Below are 22,425 nucleotides of genomic sequence, written 5' to 3'. Positions count from 1 at the left end.
TTGTAGTTCGGCTGGGGCTGGGTTTAAACCCACCACCCTCGGTATATGGGGCCGGCGCCTTACCGACTGAGCCACAGGCGCCGCCCTCAAATTGGTTTTGATTTGCATTTCTCTGATGATTAAAGATGATGAGCATTTTTTCATGTGTCTGTAGGCCATACGCCTGTCTTCTTCAGAGAAGCTTCTGTTCCAGTCCCTTGCGCACAATGAAATGGGATCACTTGTTCTTTTCTTACTAATTAGATCACTTGTTCTTTTCTTACTAATTAGAGTTCTCTGTGGATTCTCGTTATCAAACCTTTGTCAGAAACATAGCCTGCAAATATCTTCTCTCATTCTGAGGGCTGTCTGCTTGCTTTACTTACTGTTTTTGGCTGTGCAGAAGCTTTTTAGTTTGATCAGATCCCAGTAATACATTTTTGTTGTTGCTTCAGTCCCTCCTCATAAAATATTCTCCTAGGCCAATTTCTTCAAGTGTTTTCCCCTGCACTCTCTCCAAGTATCTTTATATACAGTTTCATGTCTTAAGTTTAAATCTTTAATCTAGTGCGAATCAATTTTGTGTTAATGGTGAAAGATGTGGGTCTAGTTTCAGTCTTCTGTAAGTCACCAGCCAGTTCACCCAGCACCATTTGTTAAATAGGGAATCTTTCCCCCAATTTATTTTTTTCATAGACTTAACAAAGATCAGATGTTAAGTGGCTTGGTTCATCTCTTGGTTCTCTATTCTGTTTCATATGTGTCTTTATGCCAATTTTATGTGCACTATTTTGATTACTATAGCTTTGTTAGTAGTTTTTGAAGTCAAGAAATGTGAACCCTCCAATTTTTTTTTCTCAAAAGTGTTTGGCTATTTGGGGTCCCTTGGGATTCTATGTGATTTATAGGATAGATTTTTCTATCTCTGCAAAAAGATCATTGAAATTTTGATGTGGGATTGCATTAGACCTATAGATTACTTTGGGTAATAGCTGACATCTTAACAATATTAAGTGCTCTTATCTGTGAACTTGGATGCCCTTAGAAATATTTGTATTTTCTAATTTCTTTCACCGGTGTTTTGTAGTTTTTGTTGTAGAAATCTTTTACCTCCTTGTTTAAGTTAATCTTAGCTATTTTATTCTTCCTGATGCTATTATAGAGTTGTTTCCTTAATGTCCTTTGTGGATTGTTCGTTGTTAAGAATATAGAAACACAACTTGTTTTTGTGGGTTGATTTTTGTATCCTTGCTGAATTGCGTAGCATTTCAAGTGTTTTCATAATTCCCAGGATGTTTTTCCTGTGGCAGATTGTTTCCAAGTTGAAGGATGAAATAATTCTAATAGAGAAAGAGCGCGCAGACCTTCAGCTGCACATGGCAAGGACGGATTGGTGGTGTGAGAACCTCGGCCTGTGGAACGCTGCCATCACCAACGGGGAGGTGGGTTTGCTGCCGCTCCCTTCTAAGACGAGGTTTTCTCCCAGAGAATTAAGATTTTGAGTATAGGAACTTAAACTCCTTCTTTCAGATTACACCTGTACTACTTGCCCTCTCCCATGTTTTCCCTCCAGGCCACCCTTCACTGAGAGCTGCACTTGGATGCCTGGTATGGCTCCTATCACTCCACTTCTAATGGAAGGTTATCCTCGTTCACCAGAGTCATAATTAACTTTTTGTATAGGAACATATAATGTCCTTGAATTACCAATTTATTTTTTTCTTTGAAAGTTGAAACAATTTATTTTTTTCTTTGAGAGTTGAAATAATATGGAAAACTTTTTTTTTTTTTTTTTTTTTGAGACAAAATCTTACTCTGTTGCCCTGAATAGAGTGCCTTGGCATCATCATAAGCTCACAGCAACCTCAAACTCCTGGGCTCAAGGGATCCTCTTGCTTCAGCCTCTGGTAGCTGGGACTATGCTAATTTTTCTATTTTTAGTAGAGACAGGGTCTCATTCTTGCTCAGGCTAGTCTAGAACTTCTGAGCTCAAGGGACCTTCCCTCCTCCACCATCCAGAGTGCTGGGATTATAGGTGTGAGCCACTTGCCCCTGCCTTGGAAAGCACTTTCTGAAACTTGGAGATGAAAAATTTAGCATTTAAATGCATTGATTATTCTGTCCTTCTGACTTCAATTGTTTAGATTTCGAGAGCTCTAAAACCTTTAATAATGAGTATTTTCCCTTTGAAATGTTTTGCTATTCTTTGAGGGATATGGGGTAAGTTTGTTGAATATACTGTATCCCTTTTCATTTGTCTATAAAAATAATTTCCTTTAAGAGAGAGTGAAGAGGGGATACTCCATGAGGCACTTTGCCCTGGAAGTTGTTTGTTGCTCATGAGCTGCTGTGGCACCTTGGTCATTGAAAAAACAATGGGAATGGCAAGTGAGGGGTCACCTCCCTCCCGTAGCTCACAGAGCAGTCCCACCTGGGATTGTGTGGAAGATGTGTCTTCATGGAGCCAGACTCCTGAATTCTGTCACTTCTGACTCCCTGCAAGTGAGGACCTGGGCAAGTCAGTTACCCCGCCGGTGCCTCTCCTTTCCGTCTTCACAGTGGGACAATAATCCTGCTTCACTGAGCTCAGCAAACTTTGCATCTTCCCTTTGCCTTTTGCATTGAGTCTTTCTAGTTTATTTAAGGATACTAATTCAAACTTAAATTCAGTGTATTTTCTGTTTGAGTTTTCTCTTAATAGTGGCCTATTCTGAGTTATGTCAGTAGTGACCTAGTCTGAATTGTGTGTGTGCACATACACATGTGGGTATGTGAATTATCTAAGTTGGGAGGGAGGTAAAGAAAATCATGTCTCTTAATGTAAAATTTCGTGAGAAGAGAAATGATGTTTTATTGAATCCTGAGGAGGCTCCCTTGGATGTATCTCATACCTATTTGCTTGCTGCTAATTTGTTTTTTCAAGGAAACACAGGATGTGAAGTCTGCTTTATTAGTTTTCTTTTGCTGTGTAAAACATTTCATGGCTTAAAACTATACCTATTTATAAGTTGGCACCTTTGTAGGTCATAAGTCCAGCACAGGATGGCTGAGTTCCGTGCTCAGAGGCTGAATCAATATATTGGCCAGACTGAGTTCTTATCTAGAGACTCTGAGAAAAATCTACTTGCTAGCTGATTTATTAAGGTTATTGGCAGAATCCAGTTCCTTGTGGTTTTCTTGCTGGCTTCCTTCTTGGGCTTTGAATCTTTCTGACCTCCTTTATATTACTCACCTGCAGAAACTTTTTGCTTTTAGGTTAGGCCCCCCTGAACAGTTCCCCTATTTTAAGGTCTGCTGTACTATATCACCACGAAATTGCCAGAGTGAAATTTATCATATTCATCGTTCCAAGGATTATGCAAAACACTGTGCAGGGTGCACCAGGACAGGGATAACCTCAGGGGACATTTGTAAATCTTCCTGGCATATTCGTGCTTCTTATAATTGATTTTGATTTTTTTTTTCTCCCTAGATTATAGAAGAGAATGGTGAGCAGATGCCATGTTACTTTGTCATGGTAAGCCTACAAGAAGTCAGAGGAGTTGAAACTAAGAACTGGACCGTCCCAAGAAGGCTCAGTGAGTTTCAGAATTTACATCGGAAACTTAGTGAGGTATGAATACTTATAAACACAGGATTCTGGAATTGCTGAGCAAGAAGAGAGTCAAGAGCTTGTTTCAATTATTACACATAAAGAAACTGATTAGCCTTTATCCTTTGCTGTTGATGCTACCAAAGTGGCATTTTCACCCTGATCTTTGGAAATTTACTCAAAGATGAGACCATCTAGTTTAGGCCATCTCTCAGGATAGATAATTGTGATTGTCATTGAAAACTGCCAGAGAACCGCCGAGTGGAAGAGACCCAGGGATCATTTGGCCAGTGGTTTTGAATCTGCCAGTTATGACCCATTAATGGGGTAGTGAAATCAATCAAGAGTTACAATAGAAAGAGAACAGAATATAGCAGATTTCATCACATATCCTAAGAGAGGCAGCAAAGTGGTGGCCAAAAGCACACCCTGTAATGACAAACTGCTCAGCTTTGAGTCTTAGTGCTACTGTTCACACCTGTGTGGCCTGGCAAGTGACACTCGGGTCTCTTTGTGCCTCTTTTCTTGATCATTGAAGTAGAAATATTAATAGCACCTAACCAAGGGGTTGTTGGGAGAATTAAGGGAATAATTCTTTGAAATTAAGCATTTCAAAGAATGTGTGGCACAGTAAATGTGGCTGTAGTTTTGTTGTTAGTTCCAGCAGTAATGAGCATTGTGTAGAATTTTGTTTTACGTATTCGTATGTGTATATGCATGCGCATTATGGGTTGCAGTAGAGCATGCAGCTCCTACTCTGGGCTCCGGTTTAAAATGTTTCCAAGCCACTAATGTAGGTCGTTTTTTTATTTGATAGAGGAGAGCAATGGATCCCAAAGCATTAACCGACTTACCGCAGGTTGTGTATATAGTGGCCAAATTAGGATTGAATCTTTTTTTTTATTCTTCCCACTGTTCCTCAGGAATTGTATTCTCTCTAATCCACCTCCTAGAGGTAACTGCCCTTTATTCCCACAATGAAAAGGTCTTCAGGCTCAGCGCCCGTAGCACAGTGGTTATGACGCCAGCCACATACACCGAGGGTGGCGGGTTTGAGCCTGGCCTGGGTTAGTTAGGCAGCAATGACAACTGCAACAAAAAATAGCTGGGCACAGTGTCCAGCACCTGTAGTCCCAGCTACTCAGGAGGCTGAGACAAGAGAATCTTTTAAGCCCAAGAGTTTGAGGTTGCTGTGAGCTATGATGCCATGGCACTCTACCAAGGGCCACATAGTGAGACTCTTTTGTTGTTGTTATTGTTGTTGTTGTTGTTGAAACAAAGAAAAGGTCTTTAATCATTTCCACTTTAATTTAGATCTGTTTTTCTTTTGCTCAGAATGAACTGACATTGGTGGAACCCCGTGGTCATCTCAGAGTCCTTTACAAAGTCTGTCTCCTTGAACCTTATTTCCTAGGGTGACATTTAATCACTAAGGGATGCGTGCACCAAACGTCACGCACATTGGAACATTTCTCATATGGTCTGGTCACGCCAGTGGTGTGGAAAGCAAAGTGTTTATTTATCTCAATGTAACAATGACTTTCCGAGAAGCTTTGAATGAAATTGATACTCCGGAAACATGGTATTTGCCTCATGACAAACCATTGTAGAACCAAAGTTTGGTATCAGTGGAGATGCTGATAAAACTAGAAGGAGGAAAAGGAACTCAGGGACAATTTTGGAATAAAATGTACTTGGAAAATCAAAACAACCCCATTGACGCATGAGAAAAAACAAACACAAAGGCCGGAGTCTGTCACTTCTCCTCTGTGCATTGATGGCCGGCTCTTCTCTTAACCTTGCTATTTCTTGCACCTTGAGTTTTCCTGTTGTAAGACCCTTCCTGTTGATCGCTGTGACAGGAAGCACCTTTTTGGATCCCTAATGAGCGTTGTCTTCCCTTCCAAATCTCATTGCCTATTTGGTTTCTCTAAGATTTATAGAGCTGTTGTAAGGGTGAACAGCGTCCAGCACAATGTAGGATTTAATCCACAGGAGAAGTCTATTCATACATTTTATTACTAGTGATATATTTACATGCTTCAGTTTGCCATTGGAAAGCAGTAATAGAGCTACAAGCCAGGGTTTCTTTCCATCGTTTTAACTTTTTACAGAAATGTTGTAAATGCAGCACCTTTTAATGGAAAAACTGTCGGCTAGCTAGTTTCTATGCCTGTACTGTGTGTTTGTACAAATCCATCTTGTTACTGGCTTGTTACTATAGGTCTGGGAATGGGCTTGAACTTCCTCATTCTAATGTCCCACTCCCACCACATTTCTTCAGCCTGACTAGAATAGGCAGTTTTCACTATCTTTAAATCTCAGGGGAACAAGTACAAGTACAAGAAGCTATTTGGTTTGTTCTAACTATTACAAAATTCTGAATCTTTTTTAAGATGCAATCTCAAAATACTAACATTTCATTTTTCCTCCCACAGTGTGTCCCTTCTTTAAAAAAAGTCCAGTTGCCTTCTCTCAGCAAGCTGCCTTTCAAATCTATAGATCAAAAGTTTATGGAAAAGTCAAAGAATCAGTTAAATAAGTTCTTACAGGTAAGCAAATGAAAAGTTTGGGATATAATAGGAAAAATGAGTTATTTGTGGGTAAACTGTCATCATTCTGAGAGCTTACAATTGAATAATTTGCTTTTTATTCTTAGAAGTCATGCCTGATTCTAAAATATCTCTGGTCTTTTTTTAAAATTCAAGTATAGTACACATTTAAGAAATTATACATTGAATTTGAACTTAATATGAATAGAACTATGTGGCGTGATTCCTTTGTCTGCCTTTCTTCACTCAATCTTGCGTTGTGAGGTTCCTCCCTGGGGTTGTCCTGCGTGTAGGTCACCCGTCTCCATTGTGCGAGCACACTCCAGTCTGTTCATCCTATTGCTGATGGGCATCTGGCCAGTTTCCAGTTGGAGGCTCTTACAAAGACTGCTTCTGTCACTTTTACTACTTGTCTTTTGGTAGCATATGTTGGGAAATATCTAGGGATCACGATTTTTCAGATTTTCAACGTGATTGTAGCCATTTTTATACCCTCACAAGCAGTGTGCAAGTGTTCTGATGGCTTCTTGTCCTAACTGCTTTATTTTTTGCCTTTTTCTTCTAGCCATATGGTGGGTATGTAGGGGTGTCTCATTGTGGTTTTAATTTGCATTTCCTTGGTGACTGATGAGTGCCATTCCATGTTTATTGGCCATTTAGATAGTTAGGGTTATTTTTTTTTTTTAAGTGAGCATCTGTTAAAATTGTCTGTATTGTTGAGTTGCCTGTCTTTTCTCTACTGCTTTATAGGAGTTTTGGATGTGAGTTCCTTGTCAGACCACATGTGTGCAATCCACAGAAAGGGAGTATCTTCTCCCTTTCTGTGGGTTGCATTTTCTCTGTCATTTTTTTTTTTTATGTTTAATTTAGCCTGGTTTATCCATTTTTTTCTTTTATGGTTAAAGCCTCAAGAAATCTTTGCCTTCAGCCTGAGCAAGAGTGAGATCCCATCTGTCCTAAAAATACAAAAACTAGCCAGGTGTGGTGGCAGGTGCCTGTAGTCCCAGCTACTCGGGAGGCTGAGGCAGGAGGATCACTTGGCCCAGGAGTTGGAGATTTCTGTGAGCTATGACACCACTGCATTCTGCCCAGGGTTACAGAGTGAGACTGTGTCTCAAAAATGAACAATCTTTGCCTACTCCAAGGCCCTGAAATAGTTGACTGATTTCATCTAAACACTTCGCTGTTTTCTATTTTAATATTTTTAATTTGCATTTCCCGTGCAATCCATTTTTTAGTAATAAGGCCAGACTGAAGTGTGCTCAAGGGCAGCCACTGTTTGTTCTTTCCTTAACTGTACAGTCTGTATCCAGAGTATAGTTGTTATTCAAACTGTGGACCCTACAATTCTTGAAGCCATGGAACTTTGCCTCATAAAACACATTTTGCCTGCACAGTAGTAGCTGCAAGTTCTGAGGCTTGCTTTAATATGCTTGGCACATTTTATCATTTTAATTTTTTCTGACTCATTGTAATTATACATATTTATGGAGTATAATTTGATGTTTTGGTAAGTGTATATGTTATATAAGACCAAATCAGGGTCCTAGCCATCGTTGCCTGCTAAATTTATTATTTATTATTTTTATTATTTTTATTTATTATTATTTATTATTATTATTTATTATATTTATTATTAAATATATTATTATTATTATTTTATTATTATTTATTATTATTATTTTTTTTGTGTGTGGTGAGAACATTCAAAAACCTCTCTTGTGGACGGCGCCTGTGGCTCAGTTGGTAAGGCGCCGGCGCCATATACCGAGGGTGACGGGTTCAAACCCGGCCCCGGCCAAACTGCAACCAAAAAATAGCCAGGCGTTGTGGCGGGCGCCTGTAGTCCCAGCTACTCAGGAGGCTGAGGCAAGAGAATCGCTTAAGCCCAGGAGTTGGAGGTTGCTGTGAGCTGTGTGATGCCACGGCACTCCACCGAGGGCCATAAAGTGAGACTCTGTCTCTACAAAGAAAAAAAAAAAAACCTCTCTTGTAGCAATTTTGTAATACGGAGTACCTTACTGTTAATTACAGTCAGCCTACTGTGCAGTGGGCACCAGCACTTATTCCTGCTGTCTGATTGTAATTTTGTCCCCATTGACTAACCTCTCCCTTTATCCCCTCCCTAGTCCCTGGTGATCCCTGTTCTGCCTTTTTTTTTTTTTTTTTTTTTAAGTATTCCACAGATGAGTGAGATCATGCAAGATTTGCCTTTTTTTTTTTTTTTTTGCAGTTTTTGGCTGGGGCTGGGTTTGAACCCACCACCTCCAGCATGTGGGGCCGTTGCCCTACTCCGTTGAGCCACAGGCGCTGCCTGCAATATTTGTCTTTCTGTATCTGATTTATTTCATTCAACATGACCTCTAGGTTCATCTATGTGGTCACAAATGACAGGATTTTAGTTTTTATAGTTGAATAGTATTCCTCTGTATATACATGACACGTTTTCTTTTTCCTTTTTCTTTTCTTTCTTTCTTTTTTGAGACAGAGTTGCAAGCTGTTGCCCTCGGTAGAGTGCTGTGGTGTCATATCTTATAGCAACCTCCAACTCTTGGGCTGAAGCGATCTTTTTGCCTCAGTTTCTTTTTCTTTTTCTATTTTTAGTAGAGACAGGGTCTTGCTTTTTGCTTAGGCTGGTCTCAAACTCATGAGCTCAAGCAATCCACTCACCTTGGCTGCCCAGAGTGCTGGGATTACAGGCATGAGCCACCATGTCAGTCACAACATGTTTTCTTTATCCATTCATCCATTGTTGGACACTTAGGTAGATTCTGTGTCTTGGCTGTTATATAAATAGTGCTGTAATAGGCTCAGTGCCCGTAGCACAGTGGTTACAGCGCCAGCCATATACACCTAGGCTGGCGGGTTCGAACCCGGCCCGGCCCAGCAAAATGATGACAACTGCAACAAAAAAATAGCCAGGCGTTGTGGTGGGTGCCTGTAGTCCCAGCTACATGGGAGGCTGAAGTAAGAGAATTGCCTAAGCTCGAGAGTTTGAGGTTGCTGTGAGCTGTGATGCCAGGCATTCTACTGAGGGTGACATAGTGAGACTCTGTCTCAAAAAAAAAAAAAAAATAATAATAAATAGTGCTGTAATAGACGTGGGGTGCAGATATCTGCCTTCATAGAGTCTTAGATCTTTAATAGAACAGGAGAGAATGAGAGTCTGAGGGGTGGAGGGTTCGGGACAGTGAGTGGGGCTCTGTTCTCAGAGAGCTCATAAATGATCCGGTCTCAATTCTACATTGCCTGCGGACATAGTTGGTGATCACATTCTTAACACTATTTTATGCATATTTAATTTTATATTCCTTCATAATTGAATGTAATTAAGCCTAAAGACTTATCACCCGTAATGAGATTTCTTTTTTTTATTGATTGTATTAAATTCGAAGCTTTGTATTAGTAATCACATCCTACTATTTTATAAGATGATGTGGGGGTGTGGATCAGCTAAAACTGTCCACCCTCACATACAAGCTAAACTGACCCTTTACTAACATGACAAAGGAATAAAGGATGTCTGCAGGATGCGGGGAGGGAAGGCAGCAGTGGCACCAACAGGCGGCCGGCCCTCTTGACCTCCTTCCCTGTGTTCAAGTAACACCTGCCCATGGCAGGCCCATCTCCTGGAGTTGCAGGGGGCTAGTGACTGCTGGAATGCTGGCCGTCTTCTGGGACCTCCATCTTCAATGTGGCAGTGTTGTTCTCTCCCCAAAGTTTTTATTCTCAAGAAGATCATAGGGTTTGTCAGGTCATTTTCGTCTGAACAAATAGGACGTGACCATCATGGGCCAGCTGCTCTGGGACTAGGCTTGAACCTACTCTGTTGACAGCTCCCTGCTGTCCCCCACAAGGGGTCATGGCATCAACAACTACCGTTCCGTGGTTTATCTATGACTTACCATACCAGAGACTTCAATGTTCTGTGGTCACATTGTTAAGTTTACTGTCTTGTCATAGCCCTTGCTTACAGGTAAGTTTACAGGTAAACTTGATTTACATTCTGCTTTCCTCTCTCTTAAGGCCCGATATGTACATAGAGCTTTAGGAAACTGCCAGCTTGAGGGCCGATAAAAACAGTTGTGTAATGACATACATGAGCCCCCCTTGGGCTGTAGCAGTGCAGCGTGATGGGACTGTGACCTGTAGGCAGTGTCACCACCTGAGAAGCCAGAGTTCTCTCTTGTAGCTGATGTACAGAGTCTGAACATAGCCATGTAAGGGCAAGTTAGTCGTATCCTTACATAATTTGCAAAACTTTAAATTATGTGCTCAGAACTGTGATGACAGTGAGTTTGTGATGCAGCCGGTGTTGCTGCTTTGTCTTTGCCTGGCGTATCTCCCAGCAGCACAGAGGGTTTCCCTGCAAAGGAGTAACTCATCACCTTCTTCCACAGAATCTGCTTTCCGATGAAAGACTCTGTCAGAGCGAAGCTCTTTATGCCTTTTTGAGCCCTTCTCCTGACTACCTCAAGGTTATTGATGTGCAGGGGAAAAAAAACACCTTTTCATTATCATCATTTTTGGAAAGACTTCCTCGTGACTTCTTCTCCCACCAGGAGGTGAGCTGTGTGAAGGTTGGGCTGTGTCTGTAGCATATTTAAGCAGATGCAGAAGGGTCAGTCCAACAAGCAGTTGGGTCATGAAGGCTATTTGAGGTGACAGGTACTTGATGAGCACATGCTACTAATGGGGACAAATATTCCCATTTCAGTTACTGTTGCTGTCAGATTCGGGGGGGCACCTACTTGTCCTCTCCTACAAGTGGAAAACTTAAGATACGGAAATTAAAAGATGAGTAAGAAGGTGGGTGAGTGAGTAGTGAGTGGGAAGCCTGGTGTGGGGGAGGGGCCACCACTGCAGAGGATCAGGACTGACATCAGGATTCATGAGAGGAGGGGGCAGAGGTTACTGAGCTAGAATAGAGGGTTCCTTTTCTTTTCTTTCTTGGAGACAGTCTCCCTCTGACACCCTGGGTAGAGTGCCATGCTATCATCATAGCTTCACAGCAACCTCAAACTCCTGGGCTCAAGCAATCGTCCTGCCTCAGCCTCCAGAGTAGCTGGGCCTATAGACATCTGCCATAATGCCAGGCTAGTTTTTCTGTTTTTAGTAGAGACGGGAGTCTCACTGTTTCAGTGGGTCTTGAACTCCTGAGCTCAAGGAATCCACCCACCTTGGCCTCCCAGAATGCTGGGATTACAGGTGTGAGCCACTATACCTGGCTGAGCTTCCTTGTTTTGAGACAGAGTCTCATTCTGTAACCTTGGGTGGAGCACTGTGGCCCCAGCCTCACTCACAGCAACCTCAAATCTTGGGCTCAAGTGACCTCTTGCCTCAGCTTCCCAAGTAGCTGGGAGTATAGGCACCTACCACAGTACCTGGCTAATTTTTCTGTTTTTAGTAGAGATGGGGTCTTCCTCTTGCTCAGGCTGGTCTTGAGCTCCTGAGCTCAAGGAATCCACCCACCTTGGCCTCCCAGAGTGCTGGGATTACATGCTGAGCCACTGTACCCAGCCTAGGGTGAGGGGGTCTCTACTGTGCTCTAGTGCAGCCGTTTTCAACCTGTGGGTTGCTATCCCTTTGGGGGTTGAACGACCCTTTCACAGGGGTCACCTAAGACCATGGCGTATAACAGATATTTACATTATGATCCATAACAGTAGCAAAATTACAGTTATGACGTAGCAATGAAAATAATTCTATGGTTGGGGGTCATCACAACTTAAGGAACTGTATTAAAGGGTCACAACATTAGGAAGGTTGAGAACCACTGCTCTAGTGGAAGAGGAGAAATGGGGTAGAAGGGAAGGGCAAGGTTCTTGCCAGGCTGGGGACTTTAGACGTTTTTCACAATTAATGGAGAACTGTGGAATATTTTAAAGAGATACAAATCTGGCAGGGCTATGTAAGAGTAAAGGGATGAATAGGGACTGTAGACATTTTGCTCTCATGCTCTGAACCTCAGGCTTCTCTGCACAGTAGGCTCTCTGTTCACCTGCAGACCATGGAGGCCCCTTGTGGGGGTTTCCACACAAGACCCTCTCTGAAATGTGACTTCACCATAGCCAAATGCCACTGCCTCCTTACCAGTTGGGTCATTGAGTGTGGACAGGGGAACTGATAAGGATAAGGGGGGTACTTTCCTGCCACATTCTGTACGGGAAGAAGGCAGTGAGCACCACAGAGCTTGCCCGGCACACCTCTGCTCAGGCCACACCACTCCACCTCCCCCAGGTCTCTCTCACCACTTTCCTCCATGTCTGTCTGTATCTGGCTGGCTTGTCTCTGCCACTGTCCTTTTACTGCTGAGCCCTTCAGAGTTCACTTGTGACTTGGTCACTGTAAAATGACTCTCTGAAGAGAAGTTCTGGGGGCTTCCTCTCATTCTTCTCCTTTTTCAGCCTTCTTGGGACTTGTGGGAAGCTGTAGGTTTTTAGGAGACCCCTCCAGCCTCTGTGACTTCTCCTCAGTCCCTTCCCCTGCTTACCTGATGGAGATGTGTCCCAGAGTCCTGTCATTAGCACCCTGCCTGGGTCCACACTTTAGTTTTACCTCTGTGAGGACATGGCAATGCACTTTCCCAATTGGGCCTTCCACCACCTAAGGTTTGTGCCTCCATGACACACCTACCCTGCCTTGTAGAAGCAGCTGTGTTCGGACCTGTTAGTGCCATAGAAAGTGGTGGATGCTCAGAGTTTGAATCCAAATCACACTCATTTGGTGCCTGACATACAATGAGTTTCGAACTGGAACTTGCTGATATGCACATGAAGAAATGAGACTAGGTGAAGTACACAATGAAAGCTTGGGTCAGAGCTTTAACACGAACTAAATCACCTTAAAATGTGCATGGTTAAAAAACAACAGTGAATTTAAAATTCATTTAAGTATTTTTAAAATTCAAAATGGTTAGAACACTATTAATACAGTGACAGAGGTTTTTAAAAATTAGCTTATACTTTAAACGTGGAGTAAAGCTTAGGCGCCAGGCTTTTCCCTGAGGTTAGGCTCATCATATTGAGTTGGACAGATTCCCACTTGGAAGCTGAGGGATTATGGAAACTTACAATATGGGCAAATGGTTTGGAATTTGTATGTAGAGAAAGAATAGCTCTACCCAGTTTCCTGGACAAGTGATCTGCTTCCTACAACTTGGCTGTATCCCCAGGAGGAGGTAGAGGAGGACAGTGACCTGTCAGATTATGGTGATGACGTGGACGGAAGGAAGGACGCCTTGGCTGAACCGTGCTTCATGTTGATCGGGGAGATTTTCGAGCTTCATGGAAGTAAGCCTCTTCGTTGTTGTTAGTGGTGCTTGCTGTTTGTTGTTTTAATGTCCCTGCCTTCCTGCAGTGCATGGGACATGTATGTATATTCCTGCTTTGTTCATCAGACATACAGGTTTAAGAGCCAACCAGATGGATACTGGGTGTACAACCTTAAGACAGGTCATGTCTCTGTGCTCTTGGAGCTTTGGGGCCCAACTTAACTCTGTACCATGTTCCTCTGAAATCAGACAGCATGCTTTGGATGTCTTTCTGCTGTGAGTTGGCATAGCTTCATTGCCTTACCACCAAAAGTTGTACAAAAAATTATTTTGCACAACAGAGGAAAAAGCCTTTTGGTAAAGGCAAGGCTGGGATAGTGTTATGGCAGGAATGCAGGAATGTCTCCCGCTGTTTCTCAGCCACCTTTCCTCCTGCAGAGCAGCGCTTCTCACTGGAAGGAGGGAGGGACAATTCAGTATTATCTGGACACATCTTGGTTGCCACAGCTTGGGGTCAGGGCAAGCTACTGGCATTCAGTGGGTGGAAGCTAGGGATGCTGCTGAACACCCTACCCGGCACAGGATAGCCTCACAGTGAACACCCCGCCCCGTCCCGGACGGCCCCACAGTGAACGCCCCGCCCCGCCCCGTCCCGGACGGCCCCACAGTGAACGCCCCACCCCGTCCCGGACGGCCCCACAGTGAACACCCCACCCTATCCAGGACGGCCCCACAGTGAACACCCCACCCCATCCAGGACGGCCCCACAGTGAACACCCCACCCCACACAGGGTGGCCCCCACAGCAGAGTCATCTTGCCCAAATAACAGTAATGCCTAGGCTGAGAAATCCTACCCTTGTGATTTCTGCAGGAAGTATACTTAGAAGAAACAATTGCAAAATAGGGATCAAAACTACCACTTTGTTAAGGGCTGTGTGAGTGCTGTCAAACAGTGCTTTGGGGAAAGGCAGACCAGACTACATAGCTGGGGGTTTTATTTGTGTATTTTTTAAGACTGGTCAAGTGACACAGTTGAGTGGAGAAGAATCAGCTTCATACCTGGTTGTGATGGATTAGCTCTAAACACCATTGCCCTTGGACCCGCTGCCATGGTGGTCTTGCATTGTGGCAGGACCTTCTCCTCCCTGCCCTCACCCTCACAACCCCCACGCTCTGCATCACGAGACCAACTTATCTGGTCACACCCAGAGCAGTGGGGGGTGGCACAGTTTGTAAGGCACGGTAATGCCACTTGCCAGTGAAATGTAGCCCCATGAATGTCCCTGGGCTCTGTCCACTCACATTAGCATATTCTTCCCTTGAAACAAAGGAGATAGGCTGAGAGTTTGGCTTATACAGGAAATGGGGTTGTACATTACTTCTCATTTATATATCCCTTAACATGTCACTTAAAAAATTAGAACTGTTTAGATGAAAAAATGTCAAGTACTCCTATAAACTTGAACATATCTTATGTGTCTTTTAATTCTTAGTATCTTTTACAATGCCTGATCCCTGGTAAGTGATCAATAAAATTTCTGGATGATACATTGATGAGTGAATAGGCAAGAAAATTTTAAGTGCCAGAATTAAGTCTTTGTTTATTTAACTTTTACTCTTCTTGAATCAAAGCTAGGAGAATATATAACGTCAGTCAGTAAATACTTTGGGGGAAAACATTTTAGATGACGTTCTGTAGGGAAATAAAAATATATCAACAGAGATTCTGCTTTCTGTGAACTTACAGTACATGCGTAGGGGTCCCAAAATGTGATTTCATGTCCAACCACAGACAAAACAAACTTCCAAACTACGGGCAGAGATTTACATAACAAGGTTGTTCGTTTTATCATAATTATAATAATGAAACATTGGAATGAAGATAAATTTTAGAAATAGGAGATTATTTAGGAATTATCCTTCTGGTGGAATATTATCCAGAAATGAAAAAGCCTTTCCAATGAAAAGCTTTCACCATCTGTATTTCAGACACTTTAACATACACAGTAATGTTTAACTTGACTCAGTATAAGCAGGGAAGTAGTGTCATGCCCAGTCTGCCCCTTCCTCAATATGTTTGAAATATGCCCTTTGTCACAGCTGGTGAGTGAGAATGAGGGAGCGCTGCCCCACCTCTGTCAGTTTGGTCCTTGTGATGCAAGAGGGAGCCCAGGAGACTGGGCAGATATGTCAGAGCCAGGGACAGCCAGGGACAGAGCAGGGCTCCTAATCCCATCTCTGCAGCATGCATGTCCTCCACCATGTTCCTGCTTGGAGCGTGTCTGGTTTTGCTGGTGACATTTCAGAGAGGAATAAATAGAACCTCGTGTATAATGAGAGGTGGTGCATTTGCCATCAGCAAGATCCCAGTGCGGCTGAGGCTGCAGCTGTTTCTGTAGCTTTGAACAAATGAGCCTTCAGGAAGACATGGGGCTACTTTGTGTTGCAGGGTTGGGGGCTGGGGGGAGGTAGGAAAAAGTGGGAGAGTAAGGGGCTGTCGTGATGGGAGAGAATTTGTAGCAAAATCCATTTTGGTTTTGGCTGTAATTCAGTATATAAAAAAGGGACCAGTAATACAGCTCCCCTCCCCCACTTTTTAAATAAGCACTTGACGGTTAGGCATTCATCCTGGAGTTGCGTCTGTCCTCAGATCCTCTGGGTATGGACTACCTCTCTAGAGTGACGTTATCATCACTGACAGACCTGCTCAGCCCAGCTCAAAGTGAATATGCTTGGCAGCATCCCAGGAAAATCTCTCAAAAAGTTAAAGGCGTTTTTGAGATTTGGTTCTGACTTCTGAGACTTGACTTCACCAGCGGGATTAATGCTACTCTATCTGGATATTTTAGTCTATTTAAAAGTTAGATGTAGTACCAAGTCTCTGTTGAATACTGACTTTTATTTGTACAGCTTCCCTATACAGACAATTGTGAATTTGATCCTTTAAGATTTTCTTATTGGGGTGCAGGAGCCTTGAACTCTCAAGGGCTGTCCATTACAGCCCCGTCTGACTTAATTTCTTCATGTTACCAAACATTTCAAAGGATGGAGGTGGAGATGTACATGATGAAGTAGGTTTAGCTTCCAATTTCTGACCTAAAATGTCCTCACTGCATTTTTTTGCCTCTCTTGGTTTAAAAGTTCATATTCTCTAGTATAAAAATGTGTCCTCATGTTAATGAAAGTTTAGATCTGTAGAACCTGTCACAAAGCTTTTCACACACAAAAGGACCCACAGAGCAAAGGAAAGGACTTGATGATACTGTCCTTTTCCAGACAAGGAAACCGAGGTTCAGAGAAGGTGGTCTACACCGCAGCTGTCAGTGGTGACACAGAAGGTCCCTGAATTCACATCTCATTCAGGATCCCAGCTCTCTGCAGTTTCTTTCCTCCCCCAAACACATGACAATATAAAAGCACAGGATGATCTACAAACTACCGTTCAAATGGGAGCAGTTAGACGCGGCAGTTCATTTATATTTCAAAATATTTTTCAACATTTGACTACAGATATTTCTCATTCAGACCAGTGTGTTCAAAAATTGGGTTCAGCAAGCCAGACAGAAATCTGAAATAGGAACTACATTGTCTGCGAGTGGAAAACATGTCGTCAGTAGCCCAGGGGCATGTGAAGCGAAGTGTCATTTCCACTTGGTAGCACAGCTGTTGTTGAGGCATTGAAAAGCTGCGCATACTTTGATTTCACCTCATCAGTTGCTTAGTTGAAAAGGAAAGCTTGGGGAGAACAGCTTTCCTGAGAGGAAGTTTGCTAAACTCAGTGTAAATTCCACAGATACCATAAGCTCCACAATGTCAGGACTCAGATTGGGTTAAGTGGTGAGATTTAAGCTTTGTACAGCTATAAAAATGTCATAATTATGATACCTTGTGATAAAAAGTTTTCCTCTGATTTATATTTTAGTGTTTAAATGGGTGAGAAGAACATTAATTGCCCTTGTTCAGGTCACCTTTGGAAGAACCATCAACAAGTGAGTTGTTTAAAATTAGTATTTGGATCAACACCTTGTTCTTTGCCTTAATAGTCAAATTACCTTAGAGTAGTTAGTGATTTTACTGAAAGTATTTTTCTCTTTTTGTTTCCGATGTGATTCTAAGATTGGATATCGAAGCACATTACTAAAAGACTCTCTCCCACATGGTGAATTAGCTGATGAAAGCATCCTCTAGGCCCAGCATTCTGGCTGACAAGGACCAGAAGGTTACGTTTTATTAAGTCCCCTTTTGATTGTGACAACTAGTTTTAGTATCAGGGGTTTAGTGTTTTTACGTCACATGTGGAAATCAGTTTAAGGCTCCTTGTTAGTTAACATCTCAGTGTCCATAGATGTATGTCTCTAGAATAAAGCACTGTTATAAGCCATATGTACAGTCTTAACCTGTGACATTATTTATTTACATAAAAACATGTACATAGATCTTTCAGAGTGTTCTGGTGGTGTTCATAAAGAGTAATCCACATTTTGGTCATTCATTTGTGAAAGCCCTGGGTCTGTTATCGAGAACTCACCTTCAATTAATATTAGTTTCTAAGAAATTATTGGAAATTTTTAGAACTGCAAAATCATGCAGTCAGTAGAAATCAAACAGAATTATTTAGCTAAGTTCAGGCCTAAAAGGAGTCTTAAAACTCAGTCAGATTCCTCATTCTGTAAGTTAGGAAACAGGACCTAAGAGAGGAAGGGGACTTGTCTCAGGGCACCAGACTGGTGGGGAGACCCAACCTGGCTTCTTGGCCTGTGCCTGCCGTCTAGAACTGCTTTTATTTATTAAGGTCTTTTGAATAGTGCTATACCTACAATTCTTCAAGAGGTAATAAGCATGATGATTTCTAGCAGAATAGAAATAATTGAGTCAACTTCTAAAAATAAAGATCGTTTTTGTATAACTAAATTTTAATGTGAAGTTATGTTTTTATATGAAACATTGTAAAAATTATTTTTTATTGATTTACAGTTAGAGTATATTTTCTTTGTGGTCCAAAAAATAGTTTTATTTCTAATTAAAAAAAAAAGTTTCCTTAGTAATACCAGTTTTTGTTTTAATCAGAAAAATGGCCTACGGTTAGTCTAAGGGCTTAAGTGAAAAAATTTCAAAAATGGCCGTATTTTCCTTTTCAGCTTCAGCAAATCATGTGTTCCTATGTGTTCCTTTCCTTGTTCCTATTTATGATACGGGCTCTTAATTATAAAATGAGCAGCTGCAGTTTGTGAGTGGGGAACACATTTGGCAGTTATTTCGTGGGGATGGAGTTGGCATCACGTAGCGAATGTTCAAGCTGTTTGCTTCAATGGGCTTTTATAAGGTACAGAATTACGGAGCGCCTGGCCTCTCCTGTTTCTGCCTTTGACAGATGATGACATGTCACACAATTAGGCAGCAGGACAGTATGTGCCTCTTGCCTTGACCACAATTTCACATACTAGAATTGCTTCAAAAACTTCCTACAGGGTTTGGCTAATAGAAAATACTTAGATGAGATGACTTTTGGTAAGGCCACTTACCTCCTCTTATGCTATAAACTGAAATTAGAGGAAGGTGGACAGGCAGGGCACGTCGTCAGATTCTCTCGTAAAGCAGAAGTCCCATTAAATTGATTTTAACTGCAATGTTCAAAGCTCTGTAGGGAACAATCTAAGACTCTGGGACATGTGCAATTACAAACAGAATCCACATTATAGCAGAGTTTAGACATTCATTGGCAGGTAGCAGTGTGTCTTTGAAAGGGGGTCTCTTTTTCCCTTTGCTCCTGAGCTTGGGACGAATGTCTTCACTGTATCACCTGCTGTGGCCACACAGAGATGGTTAATGAAAAAGCCTGTTTCTTCTCCAGGACTTCCAGACCACTTTTAACAGAATTATTTAAATGGGTTTGTTTTCAGTTTATAACACTTGATAAAGAAATTGCAGTCTTCAAACAAATTAGTCTCTCAGTTCTCGTCTTTACAGGTTGAAAGGTACTTACTACATGGCAGACATGCCAGTGAAAATAGTGAGATCCTAAAATAAATGGGCATCTAGTTTACTAAAATAATAATCTTCAGAGCCAAAATCCAATTCCTAGTTTATTCATCAAACGTTTAGATCAGGCTGTATGTTAACCCGCCCATTGGCCAATGCCTTTTGAAAATAGAGGACATTTTTGAAAAGCCTTATCCAAGAAATAATTTTCTTTTAAAAGACAAATCCGAGACACAGTGAACTGGATTTTCAGCGAGCAAATGTTGGTTTACTACATCAGTATTTTCCGGGATGCTTTTTGGCCAAATGAGAAAATGGCACCACTGACCACGAACAGAAGTAAAGAGCAATGTCAGGAAACCAAACAGAGAGCACAGCAGAAGCTACTCGAAAACATTCCAGGTGAGGCCTGAGCTATACCCTGACAAGCATAAAGCGGGAATGTTAATTGTTAAGGCATGTTTCATTTGTAGCTCTCAAGAAACATTACCTACAGTGAAAAAGAACAATCACATTCTTTTCTTTCAAGACATTTCTTGTCACTTGCTAAGAAGTTGTACTGAGAATCTTATTAAAGGCTGGGCATGGTAGCTTATACCTGTAATCCCACCAGCACTCTGGGAGGCCAAGGCAGGAGGATCCCTTGAGCTCTGGAGTTTGAGACCAGCCTGAGCAAAAGTGAGACCCCCTTTTCTACTAAAAATAGAAAAACTAGCTTGGTGTGGTGGTAATTCCCTGTAGTCCAGCTCCTCAGAGGAGGCTGAGGCAAGAGGATGGCTTGAGCCTAGGAGTTTGAGGTTGCTTTGAGCTAGGCTGAGGCCATGGCACTCTACCCAGAGAGAGAGTGAGACTGTCTCAAAACAAAACAAAACGAAAAAAAACTTTTAATTAGAAAATTTAGAAGAAATATTAAAAATTATGTTCTCAAAACAGTATACTTTAGTAGGACTTGTAAAGTAAAAAATCTATTAAGATTTTAATTAAAATTAATAGTAACAATATATAAAATTGTAGTTTTGTGTAAATAATATACTTTGAAAAATCCTGAATCTTTCATCTTTAACTGATCATTCATGTTTCTCATGCCTCAGTTCCTTTATTATTATCATGTGATATCTCTTTTACCAGATATCTGCATTGCCATTTTTTCAATAGCAGCGTAGAATATTAACTTAATTTTTCAGATATGCTTCAGAGCCTTGTTGGACAGCAAAATGCCCGCCATGGTATAATAAAAATATTCAACGCACTGCAAGAAAGAAGAGCCAATAAGCATCTGTTATATGTGAGTAAATTAAAGCTCAGAGAGGTTTCTCAGCCCACTGTTTTATATTTCTGTTCACATAATTGGGGTAGATTTTAATTCTGCACATTTTTAATCACTCTTATAACTCTGATCCCATTTTCTATGCTTCATTTTTGTCTTTGTTTATTTAAAAAAAAAAAAAAGCACCCCTAATGGATTCAGCATTCTCACGCTCACACTTGACTTACTGAGACTAGTGCTGTGGTGGCAGCACTCTGGGAGGCAGGCGGATCACCTATCTCAAGAGTTTGAGACTAGCATGAGCAATAGTGAGTCCCCATCTCAACTAGCCGGGTGTTGTGGTGGGCACCTGTAGTCCCAGCTACTCAGGAGGCTGAGGCAGGAGGATCACTTGATCCCAGGACTTTGAGGTTGCGGTGAGCTATGAATGACACCACAGCATTCTTCTAGCCTAGGTGACAGAGTGAGATTCTGAGCCCAGGAGTCTGAAATTGCTATGAGCTAGGCTGAGGGCATGGTACTCTAACCAGGGCGACAGGAAAAAAAGGGAAGAAAAAGGGCAGAGTCTGATTCTGTTACCCAGGCAGGAGTGCAGTGGCACCACTGTACCTGACTTCAGCCTTGATTTGAGGTGATCCTCCCACAGTGGTGGGATTACAGGCATTAGCCACTGTGCTGGCCTCCATCGACTTTTGAGGCAACATTTCTGCTGAAATAAAACCAAGCATCATGCAGAGTTCACTGTTTCCCATTCTCTCTGATTGTAGTTACCAAAAGTAATATTGTTGATGATTTGATAATGGTTAGAGTTTATACAGTGTTAATTTCTTTTGCTTGTGAGTCACTTGCATACTGAGAGTAATTTCAGACATAAAATTAACCATTGGAGAAAAACATTTTTCTACCTTTTGTAAAATTTCAGGTGCTGATGGAACTGCTGCTAATTGAACTGTGTCCTGAGCTGAGATCTCATTTAGATCAACTTAAAGCTGGTCAGGTTTGAAACTGCACAAATAAACCACCAGAGAAATGTCTGTATAATATAGACATGAAACATTTCCTCTTTTTCACAGAGGGTTTGACTGGGAACCATATTGATTTTTACTTAGTTACTTCTCTCTAGTTTTATGTGAAATAAGCAGAACTAGGGAAGAGTAGGAACTTGATGCGATAGTAGACAACAGGAGGGGGAAAAAACTTCTATTGATTTTTATTTAAGTAATATAAATACTTTAAAGCTCTACATATTGATTGAAATATAAATGTTAATATGTGATAAGAGCCTAGGAAATATTTTAAATATTTATAGAAATAGCTTTGTTTTAAAATGAAGAACTATGAATATTGTACAGTTAATTTCCTCACTGAGGATTTTTGACATTCCTATACTATTTCATGTGTATTAAAGAACATTGTTGTGCAAAGCTTTGTGTAAAATTGTGAAAACTTTGTCTTTATTTTTACCAAAGATTTTCCATAGTTTGAGCATTGAAAGCAATAAAATATAAAAACGATTCACTGTAATCTGTGATATTTCATATACTAACGTATATCTCAAAACAACACTGAAACAGTTTGGACAGTTTGTATATTTACCACCTGCTTTTCTGCAGAAAACACTGTGTACTAAAGCACTTTTCCAAGAAGTGCAAAGTTTATTGCCTTTCCTCAGACATAAAATAAGCAAATGTGAAATACATGATTTTTAGTGCCAAATTAGTGCTTGAAATGAGTCATTAGAGGGAAGTGTGGGCAAGACTGAGGCAGGGAAACAGGTAAGTC

General features: G+C 41.5%; 1 protein-coding gene across 3 annotated transcripts in view; it reads left to right on the top strand.

The window, feature by feature from the left end:
• Nucleotides 1–22,154, top strand: part of SNX25 (sorting nexin 25) — a 96,520-nt gene extending 74,366 nt beyond the window's left edge. For 2 of the 3 annotated variants that reach the window (XM_053584510.1, XM_053584493.1), the window contains 9 exons: nt 1,290–1,421; nt 3,452–3,592; nt 6,010–6,123; nt 10,524–10,688; nt 13,298–13,415; nt 17,320–17,386; nt 19,597–19,778; nt 20,561–20,661; nt 21,566–22,154. In XM_053584510.1, the coding sequence (XP_053440485.1) occupies nt 1,290–1,421; nt 3,452–3,592; nt 6,010–6,123; nt 10,524–10,688; nt 13,298–13,415; nt 17,320–17,386; nt 19,597–19,778; nt 20,561–20,661; nt 21,566–21,646 (1,101 nt within the window). In that variant the 3' untranslated portion in view covers nt 21,647–22,154. The remainder of the gene's footprint in view (nt 1–1,289; nt 1,422–3,451; nt 3,593–6,009; nt 6,124–10,523; nt 10,689–13,297; nt 13,416–17,319; nt 17,387–19,596; nt 19,779–20,560; nt 20,662–21,565) is intronic. The other variant, XM_053584502.1, reaches the window with a different exon arrangement.
• The last annotated feature ends 271 nt before the right edge of the window (nt 22,155–22,425 follow it).

The sequence above is a fragment of the Nycticebus coucang genome, chromosome 1, assembly GCF_027406575.1.
Source record: "Nycticebus coucang isolate mNycCou1 chromosome 1, mNycCou1.pri, whole genome shotgun sequence".
NCBI lineage: Eukaryota > Metazoa > Chordata > Mammalia > Primates > Lorisidae > Nycticebus > Nycticebus coucang.
This window is presented reverse-complemented; position numbering and strand designations above follow the sequence as displayed.